Raw genomic sequence first — 21,007 nt, forward strand, 5'->3', positions numbered from 1 at the left:
AAAGCCGCCAGCAGCCATACTGGCGGACGGCAGGAAAGTGGAGGTTGCTCAACCTCCACCGCCACGTCAACTGAACACTGCCCACTGAATCACTTCCCATGATTCGGTGTGGCGGTGTTCTGGTGACGGTGTCCTGGTGGCGGAGCTGCCCCCATGGATCCCATCCCCTCCCGGAGGATCAACGGACAAGGTAAGTTGATCGTCCTTTAGGGAAAGGGGTGGGGGGGTGTTGTGTGCGTGCATGGGGGTGTGCGTGTGAGAGTGTAGAGGGGTGAGTGAGTGAGTGTATGCGTGCGGGGGGTGTTGTGTGTATGGGAAATGAGTGCGGTTCGGACGGTGTGCATGTCTGTTTGTATGTGTGCGGGTATGTGTTGTCGGAGTGTATGTGTGCATGTAGGGGTGTGTATATGTGCATGTTGGGTGTGTGTGCGTGTAGGGGTGTGTATATGTGCATGTTCGGGTCGGGGTAGAGAGGGGGGTTGTGCCACCTTTGGGGGGTGGTAGGAGGGTGCGGGGGGAGAATTTGTGGGGGGTAGCGGGGGTGGGGGAGACCCCTATCAGTGCCAGGGAAGGAATTCCCTGGCACTGATAGTGCCTACCGCCATGGATCTCATGGTGGTTCCCAACCACCCGAGATCCATGGCGGTATGCAGGGTCCTGATACTGTCGGCAGTCTAGTGACGACCGCTGGGCTGGAGACCGCATGCTCCAGCCCAGCGGTCTTCACCGCCACAGCGGTCGAAATGGTGAAATGGTGTGTCATAATTCAATTTTTTTTCCGCCAGCCTGTTTGCTGTCTTACCGCTGCCTTATCACCGACCGCCAGGGTCGTAATGACCCCCGTTATGTATTGGCCATTTAATAGTTAAATCGTATGCAGTGGCAACAAAGAAGATATTGAAAAAAATAATAGTTGTGATAGCCAACTGCTATGCAATGAAGACAGTGATTTGCATCATCAAATCAACTTGATGTCACTTACCGAACAGTACTTAAGCAGTTTCCGATGCAGATCCCTATCTCAGCAACGCCGAAGCAACCTTCCACATTGATATTTTCAGACACCTTAGTAAGGGCACACTTTTTTAATTTTGCTAAAAAAAAAAAGAGGCCAATATGAGAAAAATGAGAAAGGTGAATATGAATAAATCTGTTCAATGTGACAGTATTTGGCCCTTTGCCCAGAACATTATTCACAAAAACACAACAAAGCATTCATTGAGAGAGAGGTGCCGCAAGCAGGAAGCGTAGCTCCTTTGCAGTCAGGAACACACCATAATCAGCAGCTTATAGTGACAGACTAATATCATGCCATGCCAACCTGAATGGCACTATGTAATCTCCTCCCTAACTGGTCATCCCCTTATCAAACAGATGGCCTTCCTTATACAATGGAAAGTAGACCAACAGCCAGCTAGGCCAGCAGAGGCTTTGGCTTCCACCCCTTGGCAGAGTACTGACAACCTTATTTAGAATCATTACGTGGTGGGTAGGTATCTCTGAAATGAAAATGCACATGCCACTGTTCAAACTTTAGGATAAAACTATATTTGGAGTGATGTCCTCCCAGATTTTGCCATATCTGCTTTAATGGCTTTAGAACTCTGTGCACTTCATCTCTGCTAATCAGGAGTAGAGTGCCTGTACTCCCCCTTTAAACATAGTTAATTTGGCGCAGTTCTAATTGGCACATTGAACTTGGCTGTAAGTCCCAAGTATCTGCTGTAGAAAGTGCATCCAGGCCCTGAAAGGTAAATGCCACTTGGACTGCAGCACCTATTACGCCATTCCACAATAGTGGCTGAACAAACATGGCTTCAGGTCAACCATGTGTAGGCCAACTGCTGCAGTTTAAAACCTGCAGTGCAAGCTGCTAAAAGAACTCTTCTTGACCAATAAAAACCTTGGGCCTGATTCGCAAAGGTAAACGTACACTTTTGTGTAAGTTTATGATTTTTTTGCAGTTCACAGTAGTACCTTTAAGACTGAGGAGTCCCCGCTCTCATGGCAGAGACTCAGCACATAACAAAATAGGCAGTTGTAAAGATACTACTCATAAAATTCCTTGTTGTATTGGAAAAATAGTAAACTTACACAAAAATGTATCTGTGTGAATCAGGCCCCTATTTTTAAAATATTAACAGGTCAGGGTCCATGAGATTTTTTAAAATAATAGAACATGTAATAAATGAATGTTACTATGGGCCTCATTATGACCCTGGCGGGCGGCGGAGGCCGCCCGCCAGGATGCCGCCCTCCATAATACCGCTCCGCGGTCAGAAGACCGCGGAGGGTATTATGAGTTTTTCCCTGGGCTGGCGGGCGGTCTCCAAAAGACCACCCGCCAGCCCAGGGAAAAACTCCCTTCCCACGAGGATGCCGGCTCGTAATCGAGCCGGCGGAGTGGGAAGGTGCGACGGGTGCTACTGCACCCGTCGCTTATTTCACTGTCTGCTACGCAGACAGTGAAATACTAGCGGGGCCCTCTTACGGGGGCCCCTGCAGTGCCCATGCCATTGGCATGGGCACTGCAGGGGCCCCCAGGGGCCCCACGACAATCCTTACCACCATCCTGTTCCTGGCGGGCGAGCCGCCAGGAACAGGATGGCGGTAAGGATTGTCAGAATCCCCTCGGCGGCGCAGCGAGCTGCGCCGCCTTGGAGGATTCTTAGGGGCAGTGGAAAACCGGCGGGAGACCGCCGGTTTTCCCTTTCTGACCGCGGCCAAAGCGCCGCGGTCAGAATGCCCAAGGGAGCACCGCCGGCCTGTCGGCGGTGCTCCCGCCCCCGTTGGCCCTGGCGGTTCTCTACCGCCAGGGTCATAATGAGGCCCTATGTCTCTACAGTGACAACTTATCCTAGGTAACATAAGTAGTTTACAGAGTAAAATACTAATGCTGTACATCTTGGGAATGAGACCAGCTAAAAAAAAACTATTTGCAATAGTTATTAAAAAGTCAACTTCTTGGATAAAGCTTGATTTAGAAATGTAACTTTTAGAAAGTTACCCTTTATGTGCCTGAATGGACAGAAGGCTTATTAGAATAAGCATCCGACAGCTCTCAGCCTGTCTTCAGTCTTGAATAGGTGTGAATGAGGTGTGAAATGACTCCCAGAAGCAAACAATAAGCTGAATGGGCATAGATGAATCCTCTTATTTCACACAATATCCAGAGCGGGGTCTGGGGGTGTCTTGTGACACCACACTGTCAAATCCTGCTTTACAGGTCTGTTTAACCACACGTGACACTTTGAGCCCACTTGAAAAAGAGATAATTCTTGTATTTCCTCCATCTGGTTACTGAAGTGACCTGCTTTTGTCCTCTTAGACCTCTGTCCTTGTGTTCGTTGTGGATGCAGTGCCTGCTTCAAACAGGATGTTAATGTTAGATGTGGGAGGACATTAGGCTTACCATAGTACACTCTCCACAAACCTCCCCAGCCCCCAAAGCCAAAGTTTAATGTGGCAGAGACTTTTGCCATCTTAAAAATGCCCTAACACATGGCAAACTGGATGTACTGAAATATTTGGCAGTGATTCCCTGAGAACCTTTACTTCACTATTTAGGGAACATCCAGAACTCACCCCCTCTCAAAAGCTGCTGCCAGGCTGAAAAGTGCCATCTCCAGACATTCACTTCAGCACACTGTCTGGACCTGCTGAAGATCTCCAGGCATTCACTTCAGCACAATTTCTGGATCTCCTGTCTGTGATCTGAGAGGAGCTCTGAAGAGTTGAACCTGCTCCCTCTTGTACCCAGAACAAAGACGTTGACTCCAAGAGGAGTTGGCTGACCTCTTGTGTTTAGGTACAGGGAGACAACAAACTTCAAGTGACCTTTTCCTGGAAGTACCCAGCTGACCTGTGGTACTTGTACCTGGACTGGTCCCTGCTGATGGCCTCTACCTGACAAAGTGTGAGCCTCTGAATGCATCCATTGAGGTTCTTGAGGACTTTAGAAGTAAACATCTATGGTTGACTGGGACATAAAAGACTTAGGGACATATATAGAGTTTACAGGGTGGGAATTTACTCTGTCTCGTGGAACCCCAGTCGGTGATGGAAATCCCGTCCGCTAAAATCTAAATCCCATATGATATGATGGGATTTAGATTTTGGCAGATTGGATATCCGTCACAGTTGTGACAGAGTAACTTGTCCACCAATATCTAAATCAGGCCCAGGTCCCAAATTAGAAATTCCTGAAACTACATCCAGCAGCTCACCGTCAACGTCACCTCCTCCTGAGAAATTGACAGCTGCCTTTTCCTGCTGATCTTTACCCTTTCATCCATTTCTGTCTCAAAAAATACTTCTAAGTCTGAAGTTCAGTGGGGACCTGGCCCAATCCACTTCTTGTATCTGAACTGTGTTCCATTGCAGTCGGCCATTGTAGGAGGCTGGCCTGGCTTATAGTGGGTACTTTGTGGTACTTACACCTTGTGCCAGGTCCGGTTATCCCTTATTAGTAGATTAGAGGTGTTCTATCAGCTTAGGCTGATAGAGGTAGCTATAGCAGAGCAGCTTAGACTGAACTAGGAGACATGCACAGCACCTACTATACCACTTATATCATATAGCACTATATCATAAGAAAACACAATACTCAGAACTACTAAAAATAAAGGTACTTTATTTTAGTGACAATATGCCAAAAGTATCTCAGAGGATATACTCCCTTAGGAGGTAAGTAATATATACCAAATATATACACACAAACCAAAATCAGGTAAGTAACTGTTAGACAAGTAGTGCAAACAATGTAGAACACAATAGAATGCAATAGGGAGAAATAGGCCTAGGGGCAACACAAACCATATATTCCAAAAGTGGAACGCGAACCACGAATGGACCCCAGGCCTAGTATAATGTGTGGAGGGTCACTGGGAGTGTAAGAAAACACTAAGGGTGTCCAAGATACCCAAGACCCTGAAAAGTAGGAGTAAAGTTACCCTACTACCCCGGAAAGACAGTAAAGTCGAGATAGGGGATTCTGCAAGGACAACAACTGACTGCAGAACACTGAAGATGGATTCCTGGACCAGAGGACCTGTAAAGGAAGGGGACCAAGTCCAAGAGTCACGCAAGTGTCCAGTGGGGGCAGGAGCCCACTAAACCCCGGATGAAGATGAAAAAGGACTGCTTCTGGGTGGAAGAAGCCAAAGATTCTGAAACAACGGAAGGTGCCAGGAACTTCTCCTTTGGTCAGAAGATGTCACACGGTGTGCTGGAGGATGCAGATTTGTTTCTATGCAGAAAGACTGCAAACAAACCTTGCTAGCTGCAAGAGTCGTGGTTGAGTATTTTGGGTGTTGCCAAGGCTCAGGAAGAACCAGGAGGTCGCCCCGTGGAGGAGGAGACAGAGGGGGCGCTCAGCAATACAGAGAGCCTGGGCAGAAGCAGGCAGCAGCCACAGAAGTACCTGAACAGGCACTTGGAAGATCTGAGGACAATGGTCGACTCAGAGCCACAAAAGAGGGTCCCACGATATCGGAGTCCAACTCAGTGAGTTGGGCAATGCAGGACAGAGTGCTGGGGACCTGGGCTAGGCTGTGCCCAAAGGAAGTCTTGCAAAAGTGCACAGAAGCCCGAGCAGCTGCAGTTCATGCAGTACATAGGATAACTGTTTGGCGTGGGGAGGGGGACTTACTTCAACCAAATTTGGACAGAAGAGCCACTGGACTGTCAAAGACACTTGGACCCAGCTCCGGTGTTCCAGGGACCACGCTCATCAGGATGAGAGGGGACCCAGAGGACCGGTGATGCGAAAGTTTGGTGCCTGCGCTAGCAGGGGGAAGATTCCATCGACCCACAGGAGATTTCTTCTTGGTTTCCAGTGCAGGGTGAAGGCAGACAGCCCTCAGAGCATGCACCACCAGGAAACAGTTGAGAAAGCCGTCAGGATGAGGCGCTACAATGTTGCTGGTAGTCTTCTTGCTACTTTTTTTGCGGTTATGCAGGCGTCCTGGAGCAGTCAGCGGTCGATCCTTGGCAGAAGTCGAAGAGGGAAGTGCAGTGGAACTCTGGTGAGCTCTTGCATTCGTTATCTGCTGAGATGCCCACAGGAGAGACCCTAAATAGCCCTCAGAGGAGGATTGGCTAAAGAGAAAGGTAAGCACCTATCAGAAGGGGTCTCTGACGTCACCTGCTGGCACTGGCCCTCAGAGCTGTCCATTATGCCCTCACACCTCTTCATCCAAGATGGCAGAGGTCTGGGACACACTGGAGAAGCTCTAGGCACCTTCCCTGGGAGGTGCTGGTCAGGGGAGAGGTCACTCCCCTTTCCTTTGTCCAGTTTCGTGCCAGAGCAGGGCTGGGGGATCCCTGAACCGGTGTAGACTGGCTTATGCAAGGAGGGCACCATCTGTGCCCTTCAAAGCATTTCCAGAGGCCAGGAGAGGCTACTCCTCCCAGGACCTTCACACCTATTTCCAAAGGGAGAGGGTGTAACATCCTCTCTCAGAGAAAATCCTTTGTTCTGCCTTCCTGGGACCAGGCTGCCCAAGCCTCGGGGGGGGGCAGAAACCTGATAGAGGGGTTGGCAGCAGCAGTAGCTGCAATGGAGACCCCGGAGAGTTCATTTGGCAGTACCCGGGCTCTATGCTGGAGACCCGGGGATGCATTGAATTGTATTGGGGTTACAATTCCATGATGCTAGACATGTTACATGGCCATTTTCGGAGTTACCATTGTGACGCTACATATAGGTATTGACCTATATGTAGTGCACCCATGTAATGGTGTCCCCGCACTCACAAAGTCCGGAGAATTTTCCCTGTACAATGTGGGGGCACCTTGGCTAGTGCCAGGGTGCCCACACACTAAGTAACTTTGCACCTAACCTTCACCAAGTGAGGGTTAGACATATAGGTGACTTATAAGTTACTTAAGTGCAGTGGTAAATGGCTGTGAAATAACGTGGATGTTATTTCACTCAGGCTGCAGTGGCAGTCCTGTGTAAGAATTGTCTGAGCTTCCTATGGGTGGCAAAAGAAATTCTGCAGCCCATAGGGATCTCATGGAACCCCAATACCCTGGGTACCTAGGTACCATATAGAAGTTAATTATAAGGGTGTTCCAGTGTGCCAAATAGTCACTAGTGCCAGTTACAATTTTAAAAGCAGAGAGAGCATGAACACTGAGGTTCTGGTTAGCAGAGCATCAGTGATACAGTTAGGCACCACACAGGGAACACATACAGGGCATACTTTAAGAGCACTGGGTTCCTGACTAGCAGGATCCTAGTGACACATGGGCAAAAACAAACATACATACAGTAAAAATGGGGGTAACATGCCAGGCAAGATGGTACTTTCCTACAGCCATAACTTTTGACTTTGGCCCGGTCTCACACGACTAGGGGCCATATGTACGAACACATTTTACCATTGACACAGAATGGGAAAAACCCTTTGCTACATCTGGCCCTAGATGTCTATGGTTGGCACTTTGATCGTTTGGCACTATTTTTCACTTTAAGCTTTCAAATTTCAGAACTCTGGTTCTACTGATTGGATTTTTGTCATTTTAGTGTAAAAAAAATACTAAAATGTACAAGTCTACTGTTTGAACACCCAAGTAAAAAGCAGAAAAAGGCATAGTAAATCTGATTTCTGCATGTGCTTCCCAAAAAGTAATGACTCCAATTATTTCCCCATGTCTAAAATTACCAGGACCCTTGGTAATGGTCATTTTAGGATGGGGAAACAGCAGGAATTATTACAGCCAACTCATAATGAGGTTGTTATTGTTATAAAGACTGCCAGTACCGTTTTGTACTCCTTTTTGCATTAGGTTGTTATCATCAGGTGTGTCCAAAAAGTTGTTTTGTATTTTTGCATGATACAGGGCATGAGACCAGAAATGAAATGTGACTAATATTTAAAAAGTCTATCCTTTACATGTTTCCTAACAAACAAATTAGTAGAAAAGCCATCACTAAAATGTTATCTGCTGTCTGTTTACTAACATTACTCTCTGTCTCCTTGCAGTGGCAACTAGGAGTTAGTTCGGAAATTCATCACATGCACAGGGACCACCGAAACCGTGTGTATGAAGACACTAACACCCTCTCCCTTGGATAAGTCGAACTTCCCTTGTCAACATATTTCTGTACTGCTGTGTATGATAACAATACTGAAGTTTCCTTCAAGATGTACCCTGATGTGCTGTTCTACCTGCAATCCCAAACGTGCAAAACTATTGCAGACCAAGGTAAGCATTGAAAGCAGGGTCATAACCCATTCTGTACCTGATGCTTCCAGCTCTTTGAGGAGAGTTTAGTACAGACCTTGCTGCCAGGCAACAGCCTCCCCTAGCTTCAAACACCCTCTTACCCCTGCACTTCCAGCAACCAGTAATCGTCCACTAAATGGAAGATGAAATGATCTGTAATTTGGCCTACAGGAGGAACCAGCTTGTGTTTTTGACACAGCAAAACCAAGTTAGCATGCTAATTCCCCCTTTGAAATTAGGCACTATAAGGGCCAGATGTAGCAAAGGGTTTTTCCCATTTTGTATCAATGGGAAAATGTGTTCGTACATATGGCCCTAAGGTACAGCTATTTGAAGACAAAATGGGTGTTGATGGAAAACAGGCAGAGGCAGAGACATGAATGAAAGAAACGCATGATATATGTAGACATAGATAACCAAGATGCAGCACAAGATTATTCAGCTTAAAAAACACAATGAAGTTTTTGAAAATCATAACCTATATTTATGTTGTTCTAGTAGTCTATTTATATGGACTACCCAAAGGAATGGAAGGAGGTGGTGTGTAATCTTTCTTGAAATTATTCCTACCAGAGCAGGTGTCACTAACTCTTCACTTCCACTCTTTAGAGAGCTCACTGTCTTAGTCGATTTCATCTTCTCAAACCAAGGGCATCATAATGTTATTTCTAGAATACACTGATTTGTTTTTAAAGCAGCAAAGTTATTTTGCTCCAGACATAATTTATATATTTCCCAAGCTTTATTAACTACCAACAATCCAAGAAAAAATGATTTTTTTGTTTTTCTGTCCTTAACTGATACAACTGAACATTAGATATTGTATCTTACATCCATACATCTACAAGGTTACACACAATGGTGATACCAAATATTTTGAGGGTCCTGCCAAGTTAAGATGTCTGTGTTGTTGTTTCTTCACAAATATGGACGTTCTTAGATTGGAGTTTGAATTTTCATTTATCAAATATAGGAAATTATCATCTTTAGTTGGGTATCCTCCAGATGTTTGAGCTATCTGTTTTGCTGCCGATAACTCCCCCTTAAAAATGGTTGAAATGATTCAACCCTAATTAGTATATTTAACTTACCAATAAGTTCCTACTGTACCACAAGTGGACTGCCTCTAGGAATGGCACTAGGGAACTGCAGCACCTATTTTGCCATCTACTATAGTGGGAGTGCAACATGGCTTCAGGCCTACTATTGTAACTTGCCTAAGGCAGTGTAAAAGCTGCAATACTACTGGTCAAAATAAACACTTTTGAAATGTTGAACCTTACACTTCAATATTATTAAAACACCCTTAGGTTGGCCCTATAGCTCATAAGGCAGGGTACATGGTATTTAAAAGTAGGACATGTAAAAAGTTAATGTTAAAATGCCCTTAAAGTGGCTAGCACCTAAAAGCTATTTTCGCTGTAGTAAGGGTGGCTGATTTATAGAGAAAAAAAGGGATGCACTAATAAATTTAGTAATCTTAAATGCATTTAGGAGACCCCAACATACTTCATACCAGAACTCTTTGTCATATTTATTAAATGCCCTATTGAATGGCAAAGTATTTGGAAAACATTAAGGAAAAGGAACTTTTAGAAGGCTAACCTTCCCTGCCTAAAGCCTCGAGCGGCTAATCTGCATTAGCCACCAGCTGCAGCCCTCTGCTGCAGCCCCCTTAGTGCTAAAGGGGTGTGTCTTTGTTCCTATGGAAAGATGACCATTAAGATACACCCAGGAACTTAATTTACTTTAGAGGGGCCTCCCTATCATGGGAAAAAGTCAGATGACAACTAGAAAGGCCCTTGCCTTAGTTTGTCAGAGTCAAAAGTCAGGCAGGCACCAATCCCAGTCAGAGGGGAGCTGTCCAAGAACAGGTTTGAACTGTCCACAGAGGAGGAGAAGTTGCTCATATCCCTGGTCACACCTTTTGGGTGGGTACACAGGCTCTACACAAGGGGGTTAGGGTTTCATAATCTTAGATTTAGGCAGAGAAGGACACTGTGGAATTGTCTGCAGCAGGGCATACAGGAAATACTGCAAGGTAGGATAACCCTAGGAAGTTTGATCCTATTGGATAGGGAGGAGTCAGAGGACACTACCAGCCACAAGCTGATGCCAGGCATAAATGTGACAACATGAGTACCCTCTTCAGAACACTTTTTAGACCTATGAAAGAATAGAAGAAGACTGGACCTGCTATCTGTGAACTGAGAAGAACCCTGGACTGGACCTGCTCCCTCATAAACCCAAAACAAAGAAGTGGACTCCAAGAGTCATGAGGCTGAACTTATTCTCAAGCTACAGAGACACAACAAGCTAGACGATGCCTTTTCAGCAATTCCCCAACTAATCAGTTCAAATTGAACCTGCCATGGGCCTTGCTGGTGGCCTCTGTTGCAGAGAGACCTGAACACATAGTGCAGCTTTGGAGGACCTGGAACCCTTGGCTGTGTGCTGCTGGATGTCTCCTTCCATCCATGAAAACCTGGGAGTTAGAAACATTTCAATTCCAAAGACCTTCAGAGAACCAGAACAAACCTGCCATGCCTTTTTAACCAAGATTTGGTTTAGATGGGCTGAAGAGTCAGGCTTCTCCCACTTGGAGCTTTTTTGAGACAGCAAATCTTTTGCTGCAAGACCTTGCTGAAAAAGTATCTGGCCTTGTGGCACCATCTTCAGCTACAGCATGTAGCCCTGCCTCAGTAGACATATCCAAACTCCAAAAAAGTGACTAGGTGCGAACAAAGAAATCTTGACCAGATGAAGACGCCACAAGTATATGGCTGGGGATGGACCTTCTCTGGACACAAAAGTTTACTTTCTCCCACTCAGAGCTTTCCTGTCAAACAGAAATTGCTTCACCAGGACCTGATCTGACTATCTGACCTTGTAAAGGCCTATGTTCTGTTGACTTGCCACACTGAAAAGTTTGAACTTCTATTATTTAGACCAACTCTGAAAGAAAAACCTCTGACTGGGTCAAACCCATTCCCTATATCTGACCTGTGCGCCATCGTGGTTGCCTCAAATTACACTTAGTCCTACTATACCTCAACCGGTTGACCAGGTTGGCATGTAACACCTTTTGGTACTATTGTTATTTAAAACTTGAAAAATTCATATCTCTAGTTGTCTTTACTAGATATTTTCTTGTTTTGGTGTCCTATAATTTATATTAAAAAATCTAAATTAGTTTGTTTTTTGTTCCGCTTTGATACTATTTTGGTGCGACCACATAAATATTTTACACATTGCCTCTAACTTCAGCCTGCCTGGTCTGTGCCATAACTACCATGCGATTGAGCTCAGGTTAATTCAATAACTTTACTATTTCATCCTGATGATGAATGCGCTTATTAATTAAGGTGGGCAGTCACCCCCCTTAACTAATAACCCATTTCTCACAATAACTTACTTGAGCTTCAGTTTCATTCAATAAACATTATGTATGCCCCATTGACCATCCTGTTATGTTGCTGAGACACACTGACTGTCATTTCGACCCTGGCAGTCTACAGACTGTCAGGGTCATGGTGGGGGTCTGACCGCTGTTAAATCGGTGGTCTGACCGCTTTGGCGATATCAGACCGCCACATTATGACTTTTGTGGTTGGGCCACAGTCGGACCGCCAGCACCGCACGTTTCCCTCCACTGGAGGGACTGGTGGTGCTGACAGTCCTAATCATAAAACAGCCCTCTCTCGACCAGCTTTTACATGGCGGTTCCACCACCATGTAAAAGCTGGCGGAGGCGGGATGCAGGGAGCCCCATGGGTTCTCCTGCACTGCCCACTCTCGACCAGCTTTTACATGGCGGTTCCACCACCATGTAAAAGCTGGTGGAGGCGGGATGCAGGGAGCCCCATGGGTTCTCCTGCACTGCCCATGCACGTAGGATGGGTAGAGGAGGGGCCCCAATGGAGAGCCCTATCGTGCTTTTCACTGTCTGCTCTGCAGACAGTGAAAAGTGTGACTGGTGCTATTCCACCCTATGCACCAAAACATTGCCACCGGCTCCATTATGAGCCAGTGTCAATATTGTGGGCTGTTCCCCGCTGGGCCAGCGGGCAGAAACACTGTTTCCGCCTGCTGAGCCAGCAGGGAACTTGTAATGGTGCCTGCGGGAAGGCTGCCGCACTGGCAGCAACCTGACAGCAGGAATTTGCGGGCGGCCTTTTCCAGCCACCAAACTCAAAATGACCCCCTTTGTGTTTTTAAATGTATTACTTTTATTCTTCAGGACTAATTATTAATAATGCACACGACAACAAGACATTCTTACATACGAACAATACATTTTCATACACAAATAAAGTTGCATCACCACTTTTATATTCACCTCTTTGTGAACTCTCCATCAACCCCACTGCATAGGTATGGGGTCAGGCAGGCTCTGAGACACAGGCCTGAAGGTTAATTACTGACAGGTCACAGGTGGGGCAAAACTTATCTGACAGCCAAACGCACAAACATGAAAACTCAGAACAGATCACACAGATACCCAGCAACATTACAATGGTTCCCAGAGACTGGACGAAATAAAGCACATATGGCTGGAGGGATGCACATTCCCCATAAAGTCAGAAGCCACACATAGTTAGGTACACTTAGTCAATCAGGACCCAGCACATACAGTGACCATGTGCCACTCAGGATAGACATCAGGACACATACTTGCCGGCCCACATTGTGTCCATACCAGGTAGAAGCCCTATGTAAAAATGCTCAATGACTCTGTGACAAATGTTCACTTTTTTATGACTTTATTGCATCCACATAAATGTATAAAACTTGCTTCAGTTCAATGCACTACAAGAGACAGTCCTCGGACCCCCGTTGTGTAACTACTCTTCCTGCCGTAATGTTTAATTAAATTAACTGTTTCCTATTTTTCCCAGACACTTCTTGTCTTTTGTTTTTTAAGATGAATTCTCATTCTGTTTGCTTCTTAGTTTCCTCATTTGTTCTCACTTCTTATTTCTTTTTCTATTTGCAGATTGTCAAGTCATGTGCTACATCCATGTTTGTCTTCAACCCCTATGATCTACATTGCCTCCTGTAATGTCTATGTGCTTGGTAACCCTTTGAAGCTTCTAATGATACTATCTCATCATTCAAAATTAAGGCCCTCATTACAACCCTGGCGGTCAAAGACCGCCAGGGCTGTTTCGGAGGTTGCACCGCCAACAGGCTGGCGGTGTAAACTCAGGTATTACGACCGCGGCAGAAGCGCCGGGGTCCCACCGCCGGGACTGGCGGTTTTCCGCCACGATGGTCCCGGCGGATTTAATCCACCAGGGCAGCACTGCTTACAGCGCTGCCTAGGGGATTACGAGTCCCCTCCCCGCCAGCTTTTTCATGGCGGTATGAACCATGGCTCCCATGTTGCGGCCCAGCGGGGATGTCATAATGACCACTGCAGGAATGCGGCCACATTGGCAGCCGGACAGGGGTTAAACGCCGCCCGCCAAAGTTGTAATGAGGGCCTAAATACTTTGATAGTATTTCTACATGAAACACATTGTGTTGCTAAATCTTACAAACCTAAAAGATGCTTAGTGTTAATTGGTTTTCTCCTTTGAATAGGGAAAAAGGGGGTATTTTTTTAAGAATGTAAATCTTGAGTGTAATGGGCTTTGATTAATGTCAGTATAGTTGAGATAAGTAACTCTTTCTTTAATCAATGTGTCTGACCCAGGAAAATCTGATCGCACAGTTTTGGAATACAATGATAGTGAAATTAGCTACTCTTCTTAACACCAATATTAAGTTTTGTGGGGATTTTAATGAAATATTTGACTCACTTATAGACCTTAAATTGAAGTTTAAATTTAAGCCAGATAAGTTTTAAAGCAACTATTTCAACACACTCTTTAACTTTAACTCATGGCTCTCTTGTAGTCCAGATTGTTTGGAATACTTTTTTATTTCTCTCCTCATGGGCCTTTAACCAGAATGAACTACATTTTTGTTTCACAATCACTTTCATAATATTTACAATCCTCGACCCTGGGCTGTATTTATATATCTGATCACATATCAGTCATCTCTAGTTTTGATACCCCGTTTGATACCGTTAAATCTAACCAATTGCACTTTAAAAATTATATTCTATCAGATAAGAATATTATTGCTAAATGTAAAAATAATTTTCAGATTAATTTTTCCATTTTAAAAGACCTTCAGAATACCTTCAATACATTCAAATCCTCTTCAAGATTTTGTGTTATAAAATATTTAGCCCAGATGAAGCTGAGTAAATGTTTTTTCTAGTAAGGAAAACCTTCTTTAACATGAATACTATGCTTCTAAACCAAATTATGACCAAAGTAATCTAATTAAGAACATAATGGAATTAGACAGGGTTAGTCAAGCAGCGCAACAAGATGAGGGACAACTGGAGCCCAAAATCTTTCATGCCTATCTGTCAAACTCCAGTACAATTCACTTCATGACTACTGCATCAATGTGCTCTTCATCCCGGTACCTGGCAATGTAAAAGAGGCCCAGCACCTGGATGATCTACTGCAAAACCGTAAGAATGTCTCCCAAGCAGTGTCTTATGTGGTCTTATGTGAAGGCTGAACTGGTAGGAAGAAGTCAGTCAGGAGTGTCTAAGTGAGATGGTCCCTCTGCAGGTTTGTGAGTTGCTTGGCCTGACTGCTGACCCCCATAGTGGTGCCCACGGGGCTTCCAGAAAAGTCAGGTTTGAAGCAGAGGCACAACCAGGGACAGCGGGTCATAGCTGCTTCCTACACAGGGAGCTGTAGACTAAATGAGACTGCCCAACATGGGCAGAGGGATGCCTTGAAGGGCCTTGTGGTGGTATCAAGCAGCAGGGCAGGGTGTCTACTCGATTTGGGAGATCCCTGGTATTGACGATTCTGTTGGGGCATGACCAGACAGATTTGCTTCTTATGTGAGTGCACAATTCCAAGGGATAGCTGGGTGACAATCTCTATTTAAACTCTCACAAATTATTTTTCATCACAGGCATTTTGTATCCCCCTATTAGCACTCGCAGTTTCATGTACATGGATGCTTATGAGGCCCTGACCCAGTTTAACTGGCATTAAAGCACATTAACTGTTGAGATCCTAGCTGTGGAAACTGCAGGGTGGTTATAACCAGTGTTCTAGTGCAGGTACCTGCATAGGCCACAACCCAGAATCCTAGAACCAGTTCTCAGGGTGAGCAGCAGATCCTGAATTTTTGAGCTCAAAGTCCCTCCATTAAGTCCCCTCAGCCACCATGGGCAAAACAGACCCCAGGCAGTTACTTCTGGTGCTTGATGCTAGCAAAAGTGACAAACATCCATTTTCCAAAGCTACACATCTCTTTGGCAGGGAGTACACAATGAATTGCTCATGCCGGCTGACATTTTACCCCAACTGTTAGAGATTAAATCAAGCCTCTCTGTTATAGACCTTAAAATTGACTCTGTGACACAGAGGATGGATGACATGAAGGACCGCCTTGACAAGCAGTATATGTGTATTACTGCTGATGAACAATAGATCTCCGACATAGAGGATGAACGTGCCCAATAATCCAAAATGATGAAAAAGATACAGGAGGAAGTATGTTGCAACCAGCTTAAAAATGAAGACCTGGAAAATCAATCGAGGAGCAGTAATATCCGAATAACTGGAATGTCAGAATCCACCTCTATGGGCCACCCTAAAGACTACATCGAAAACTTGCTGCTATCTCTATGAGGAGCAAACAGCATCTCCAATGAATTTTATGATTCAGCAAGATCCTAAATCCTTGGACCCTAGTCCAGTTACGGAGGCACCCCCATGACCTATCATTGCTAATTTTTTTAACTATAAGGACTAGATCAGCTATTGAGACTGGCCAGGGAGGCAAAAGAAATACGTTCAAAGGGACTGCGCCTCTAATTTTTGCCTCATTTCACGCAGGAATCCAGGAAGAAATGTCTTCATAGCAAGAGGACATTACAGGAATGTGGCATATCCTATGCCATGCTCTACCCTGCATGACTTTGATTCACCTGGAAGGACAAGATGCAGGTGGATCTGGACCCTGGGGATGCGTTCTCTTTGCTCCAGAAGCTTGTGACAGCACGTGACACTGGGTGACCACACAATAAGGCCCACTTTAGGTCGTCCCTTGCAGAGATCGAATTACATTCTCACTCTATGGAATACCAAACCCCAGCCGGACAGGAGAGGCCACACCTTGCCTGTCTCACATAACAATTTCTCATGTTGTTGGTATTTGAAGTGTTTAACAAAGACTTGTGATATGGCTCTGGGCTTATGCCTATCCCACAGAGTTCACAAAGTATATGACATTGCTGTGTTGTATTGTTATTTGCATGCTCATGATGAGTACCTGGTGCAAAATCACACTGCCACTCTGGACGCTTTTGGCTTTAAGCCATTGTGGGAATAAGTTCTGATATCTATTAAACTTCTTTGTTGCAGAATCTTTGCTGCACAGATTCAAATGTATTGGGTGTTCACTGGGAAGTTGGATCTTAGTGTGGGTGGGAGGAGGGGTTAGGAGTTAGTTCAAAATGAGGCAGGGAAAACTTTTGAATACTCTTATTAATACTGAAATATAGTCACAATAGTTACCTACTCTTTATGACCAATAGACACACTAACAGCTCTTGTCCTTTAAAAATAGCATCATGAAACGAGCAGGGCCTAATACTACCCGTAAGTGCAGGTAGGTCCTTGCCTATCTGTCTAGGCATGCAGTGGACATTATATTTGTATATGAAACACATCAACCATCCTATTGAATTAATAACCTTGCCTCCACATATAGCACTCACAGGTAATTTTACTCATAATTCTTCAGAAGAGTTGCAAAACATGTTCATGAATCAGTGCAATTTCAAAAGATCAGCACCAAGATGGATTTGCAGGGCAGATTCATTATTTTACAGGCAATGGTCAACTACACGTATGTCACCCTTATCAGTATGTATGGACCAAACATGGATAGCCCCGAATTATTGAAACAATGCGCAGTCTGTCCCTCACACTGGTACATGGGGGCATGACCACAATCTCATCTTAACCACAGTGCTAGATTGCTCTGATCACAGTGATAGATGCCAGACCAGAGCTAAGGATGCACTCTTGGGTGTAATACAACATTTTTAACTTGTAGACCTATGGAGAACTAAACACCTTATAAAAGGGGAATACACCTTCATTCCTTGGTTCATAACTCTTCCTCTTGCATCGACTTTTGGCTGGTGTCCAGGGATATGGTTGGCTGGATGAGGGAGATAGCTTACCTCTCAGGACCCTATAAGACCGCTCCCCGGTGTTAACCAAACCCTGGAGAGGCCTAGTGGTTGTAGCCTGATATATATGTGGCACCTCTCCAACTAAAGAACATCCTGGATTCAGAATTCAAGGAGGAAATACGACAGGCCTTTGGGGATTGCATAAGGATAAAAAGGGCTCAGTTGCCTCAATCGCAACCCTATGGGAAGCCCTTGAGTCTGTCACCCAAAAGGAGTGTATTGTGAAGGGCAATGGGACCCTAAAGCTACACTTAATGTGGTACAATGCAAGTTGCATGCCCTTGGGCAACATTATGACTCTCCTTAAGATGGAGCACTCTTGAGCCCAATGCACTCTAAATTGATGGAGTTCAAGGAAGAGGCCAACAGAGAGTGACGTTCTTGAGTAAACATCCACAGGCCTGGAGATATGGAGAGGGTGACATCAGGACACACACTGGCTGCTCTACTTTAAACTTAACTGGGCAGCAACTTATATCACTCACATACATACACCTGAGTGGCATGTGTGCACAATCCTGGCAGCATTATTGACACATTTGTTGCCATTTATAAAGACTTGCACACTTCTAAATTGTAGGTGGATATTTCTGATATCCACATGTACCTGGGCTTGAGGAATGCACTATAATATGTCAATGGATAATAGTGGAAGAGATTAAATCTGTGATAAAACAGCTCAGAAATGGGAGTGCTTCTGGTAGTGACGTACTCTCAACTTAATTCTATACGTTACACACAGAGGAGCTTCCTTGTTTGTTCTTGGAGGTCTACGAGGAGGCATATAGAGCACAGAAACTTCCAGAGGCCATGAGATGCGCTATAGTTATCACTCTCACTAAACCAGTCAAGCCTCCCGAGAGGTGTCATTCTTACCACCATCTTTCATTCCTTAATGTAGATAGCAAAATTCTGGCTGAAATACTGGCAAATAGACTGCTCCTCTTGATGCCCCACCTGTTCTGGCTAGATCAATCCAGCTTCATACCTGGCACATCCCCCACTGATAACTTTAGATTGTTGTCCGCTATCACACATCAATGAGACCGTGACCTAAAAGAAATTAGCAGCATTTTGGATACTGCAAATGTGTTTGACACTGTTGAATGGCAATTTCTGCTAGAGGTGTTAGATAGAATGGCACTTGGCAGGGCTCTATTAATGTGGGTCAAAATAATATATTCAGACCCTCTCACCCAAGTTAGGGTAAATAGAGGGGTATCTCCAGCATTCCAGGTCAGTAAAGGAACTCAACAGGGTTACCCCATCCCCAATTCTCTTTGCTCTCATGGTGAAACCTCTGAACTGTGTCCTTCAGGAGTTCCATAGCTGCTGCTGGATCAACTTGCTATACAGTTACACTTTGTTGTACTGGTGGTGAGAGACCCAGAAGTGAATTTGTTCCCCATTATTGATGGAGCTATACAGTTTGGCTGTTGTTCAGGTCCTCAGATCAACTGGTTGAAATCCATGATAATCTCCCCAAGGGCCAATGTGGCCTGACTGCTATCAGGGAAGACTCTACCACACAGACGCACAAGCCCTCCTTCTAGAGAACTATGGGAAATATATAGTGGGGTTCAGCACACAGGTGGATCTGCGGATCACCCTCCCACTATCGCTTGCAGGCAGAATAACCCTGATGAAGATGGTAATACTGCCAAAGGTGTTACACATGAACCAGATCATACCCATTTCATTGAACAGGGAATTTTTGTCCATCTAAATATACATGATCAAACTAGTATGGGTGGGCAAGCAACCTACACTCAGAAGGAATAGGTTAATACAACCATATGATAGAGACAGGTTTGCAGCACCCCATTTTGAAGTGTACAACCGGGTGGCACAGGTACAGTTCATTCATCACTGAATACACAATAGCTAATGCATCACATGTCTCTCTGGGAAAGGGGCAGATACACCCCCTGAATACAAGATGTCCCCAACTTACAGTTTGTTAGACCTACAAGAGAGATACACATAGTGAGTTGCACTGCATTGCCACTGGCTACAATATGGCCCACTCCAGATACACCGAACCTCCACAATGATGATGTAACTTAGTAAGAAACATATCAACTCATTGGGTGACCTATTCATAAACCATGAATTTAAAATATATCAGGTACATTTAGGTCTCACTGAGAACATGCTAATGGATACTATCACATATGGCATGATTTATCATGCAGCTTGCCGACTCTACATGACATTACCTAAAGAACCTTTAGAGTAGCCTGTAATGTCTACTTCCTGCCATTCAAGCTCATCACACAAGTGTATTCTGCACTCATGGATCCAGCTAGAGAGGGTGACTGCCTTGGCAAAGGCACAGAGGTCAAGGTTGTGGTGTGGGTATTACTGATGTGAAGTGGAAGTATTTTTGCCAACAAACCAATGGTAAGTACAGGTTACTACATTACAAATTCCTACAGAGGGCATACCTAACCCGATAACTCAAGCCACGCAGGATCACACAGAGGACACTAGGTACAAAAGATGTGGTGCATGGTGGTCAGATTTCCTCCATTTGTCTGAGGGGTGCCACATTCTGAGGACAAGTCATGGCAGCAGTGGAGACAATGAAAAACCATGAATTCCGGCTTACCCTCGATATTGTTCTCCTCGGCCATGCTAAAAAGATTCCTAGGGTCTTTCAAAACCGAACTTTGACAGCAATATTGCTGGGCAAATCTCTAGTCACCCGTGGCATGGGGTGGTCGGAGAGCCCCTAGTTGTCCAGATCGGCTCACTCTATATGAAGAATGATCCAAAACATATGTTAATACCCTGCCCAGTGCCCCGATGCCTTGAGATTTTTGGGAGTCACTGTGGACCTACTTTTCCACTCCTACTAATGGATAAAGAATGCGTTGCTGGACTGCCTCCTATATAATGCACTACTAATACTTAACATTAGGTGATCTGCCACTTTCTTATGTAAGTGGATCCACTGTCACAACTGCTGTATACTGTTGTCTATCTGTAGGCCATGTCTGTTTTAGCTCTGTTGGTACTATGCATATTTGTTTGTGTACACTGTAAACTATAACTATTATCACTCTTGAATACTCAGGTCTTGCTCACCTGTATTATTTTGTCGGCCTATACAATAAGTAAAATAATTTTTTTAAAGCGCAATGGAATTAAACATAACAGTTAACCCTGAAGCATGTAATACATTATTACTTATTAAATCTAAATACCATGATGGTAAGAAAAATCAGGTAAAATGCTAGCAAATTATCTGAAATGCAAAAACTGAACATAAGCAAATCAGTACAATTAGATATGTAACAGAAAAATCAATATCACTTTCTCATACTTCCATCTACACTTCCTTTGAAAAACTCTATTAGTTGTTATAGTCAGAAGAGATTAATCTTTCAGAGTAGGATCTAAAAAATGTCTTAGCAAGTCTACCTTAACCTCCTAACTCACAGGAATCTGATTATGATACCCTGGCTAAAGATATTG

General features: G+C 44.7%; 1 protein-coding gene across 1 annotated transcript in view; it reads right to left on the minus strand.

Moving 5' to 3' along the window:
- Positions 1-21,007, minus strand: part of LOC138284408 (intestinal mucin-like protein) — a 362,338-nt gene that overhangs the window by 83,175 nt on the left and 258,156 nt on the right. The window contains exon 13 of the mRNA XM_069223145.1: positions 983-1,094. Within this exon, the coding sequence (XP_069079246.1) occupies positions 983-1,094 (112 nt within the window). The remainder of the gene's footprint in view (positions 1-982; positions 1,095-21,007) is intronic.

Source organism: Pleurodeles waltl, chromosome 3_1 (assembly GCF_031143425.1).
Source record: "Pleurodeles waltl isolate 20211129_DDA chromosome 3_1, aPleWal1.hap1.20221129, whole genome shotgun sequence".
Classification (NCBI taxonomy): Eukaryota; Metazoa; Chordata; class Amphibia; order Caudata; family Salamandridae; genus Pleurodeles; species Pleurodeles waltl.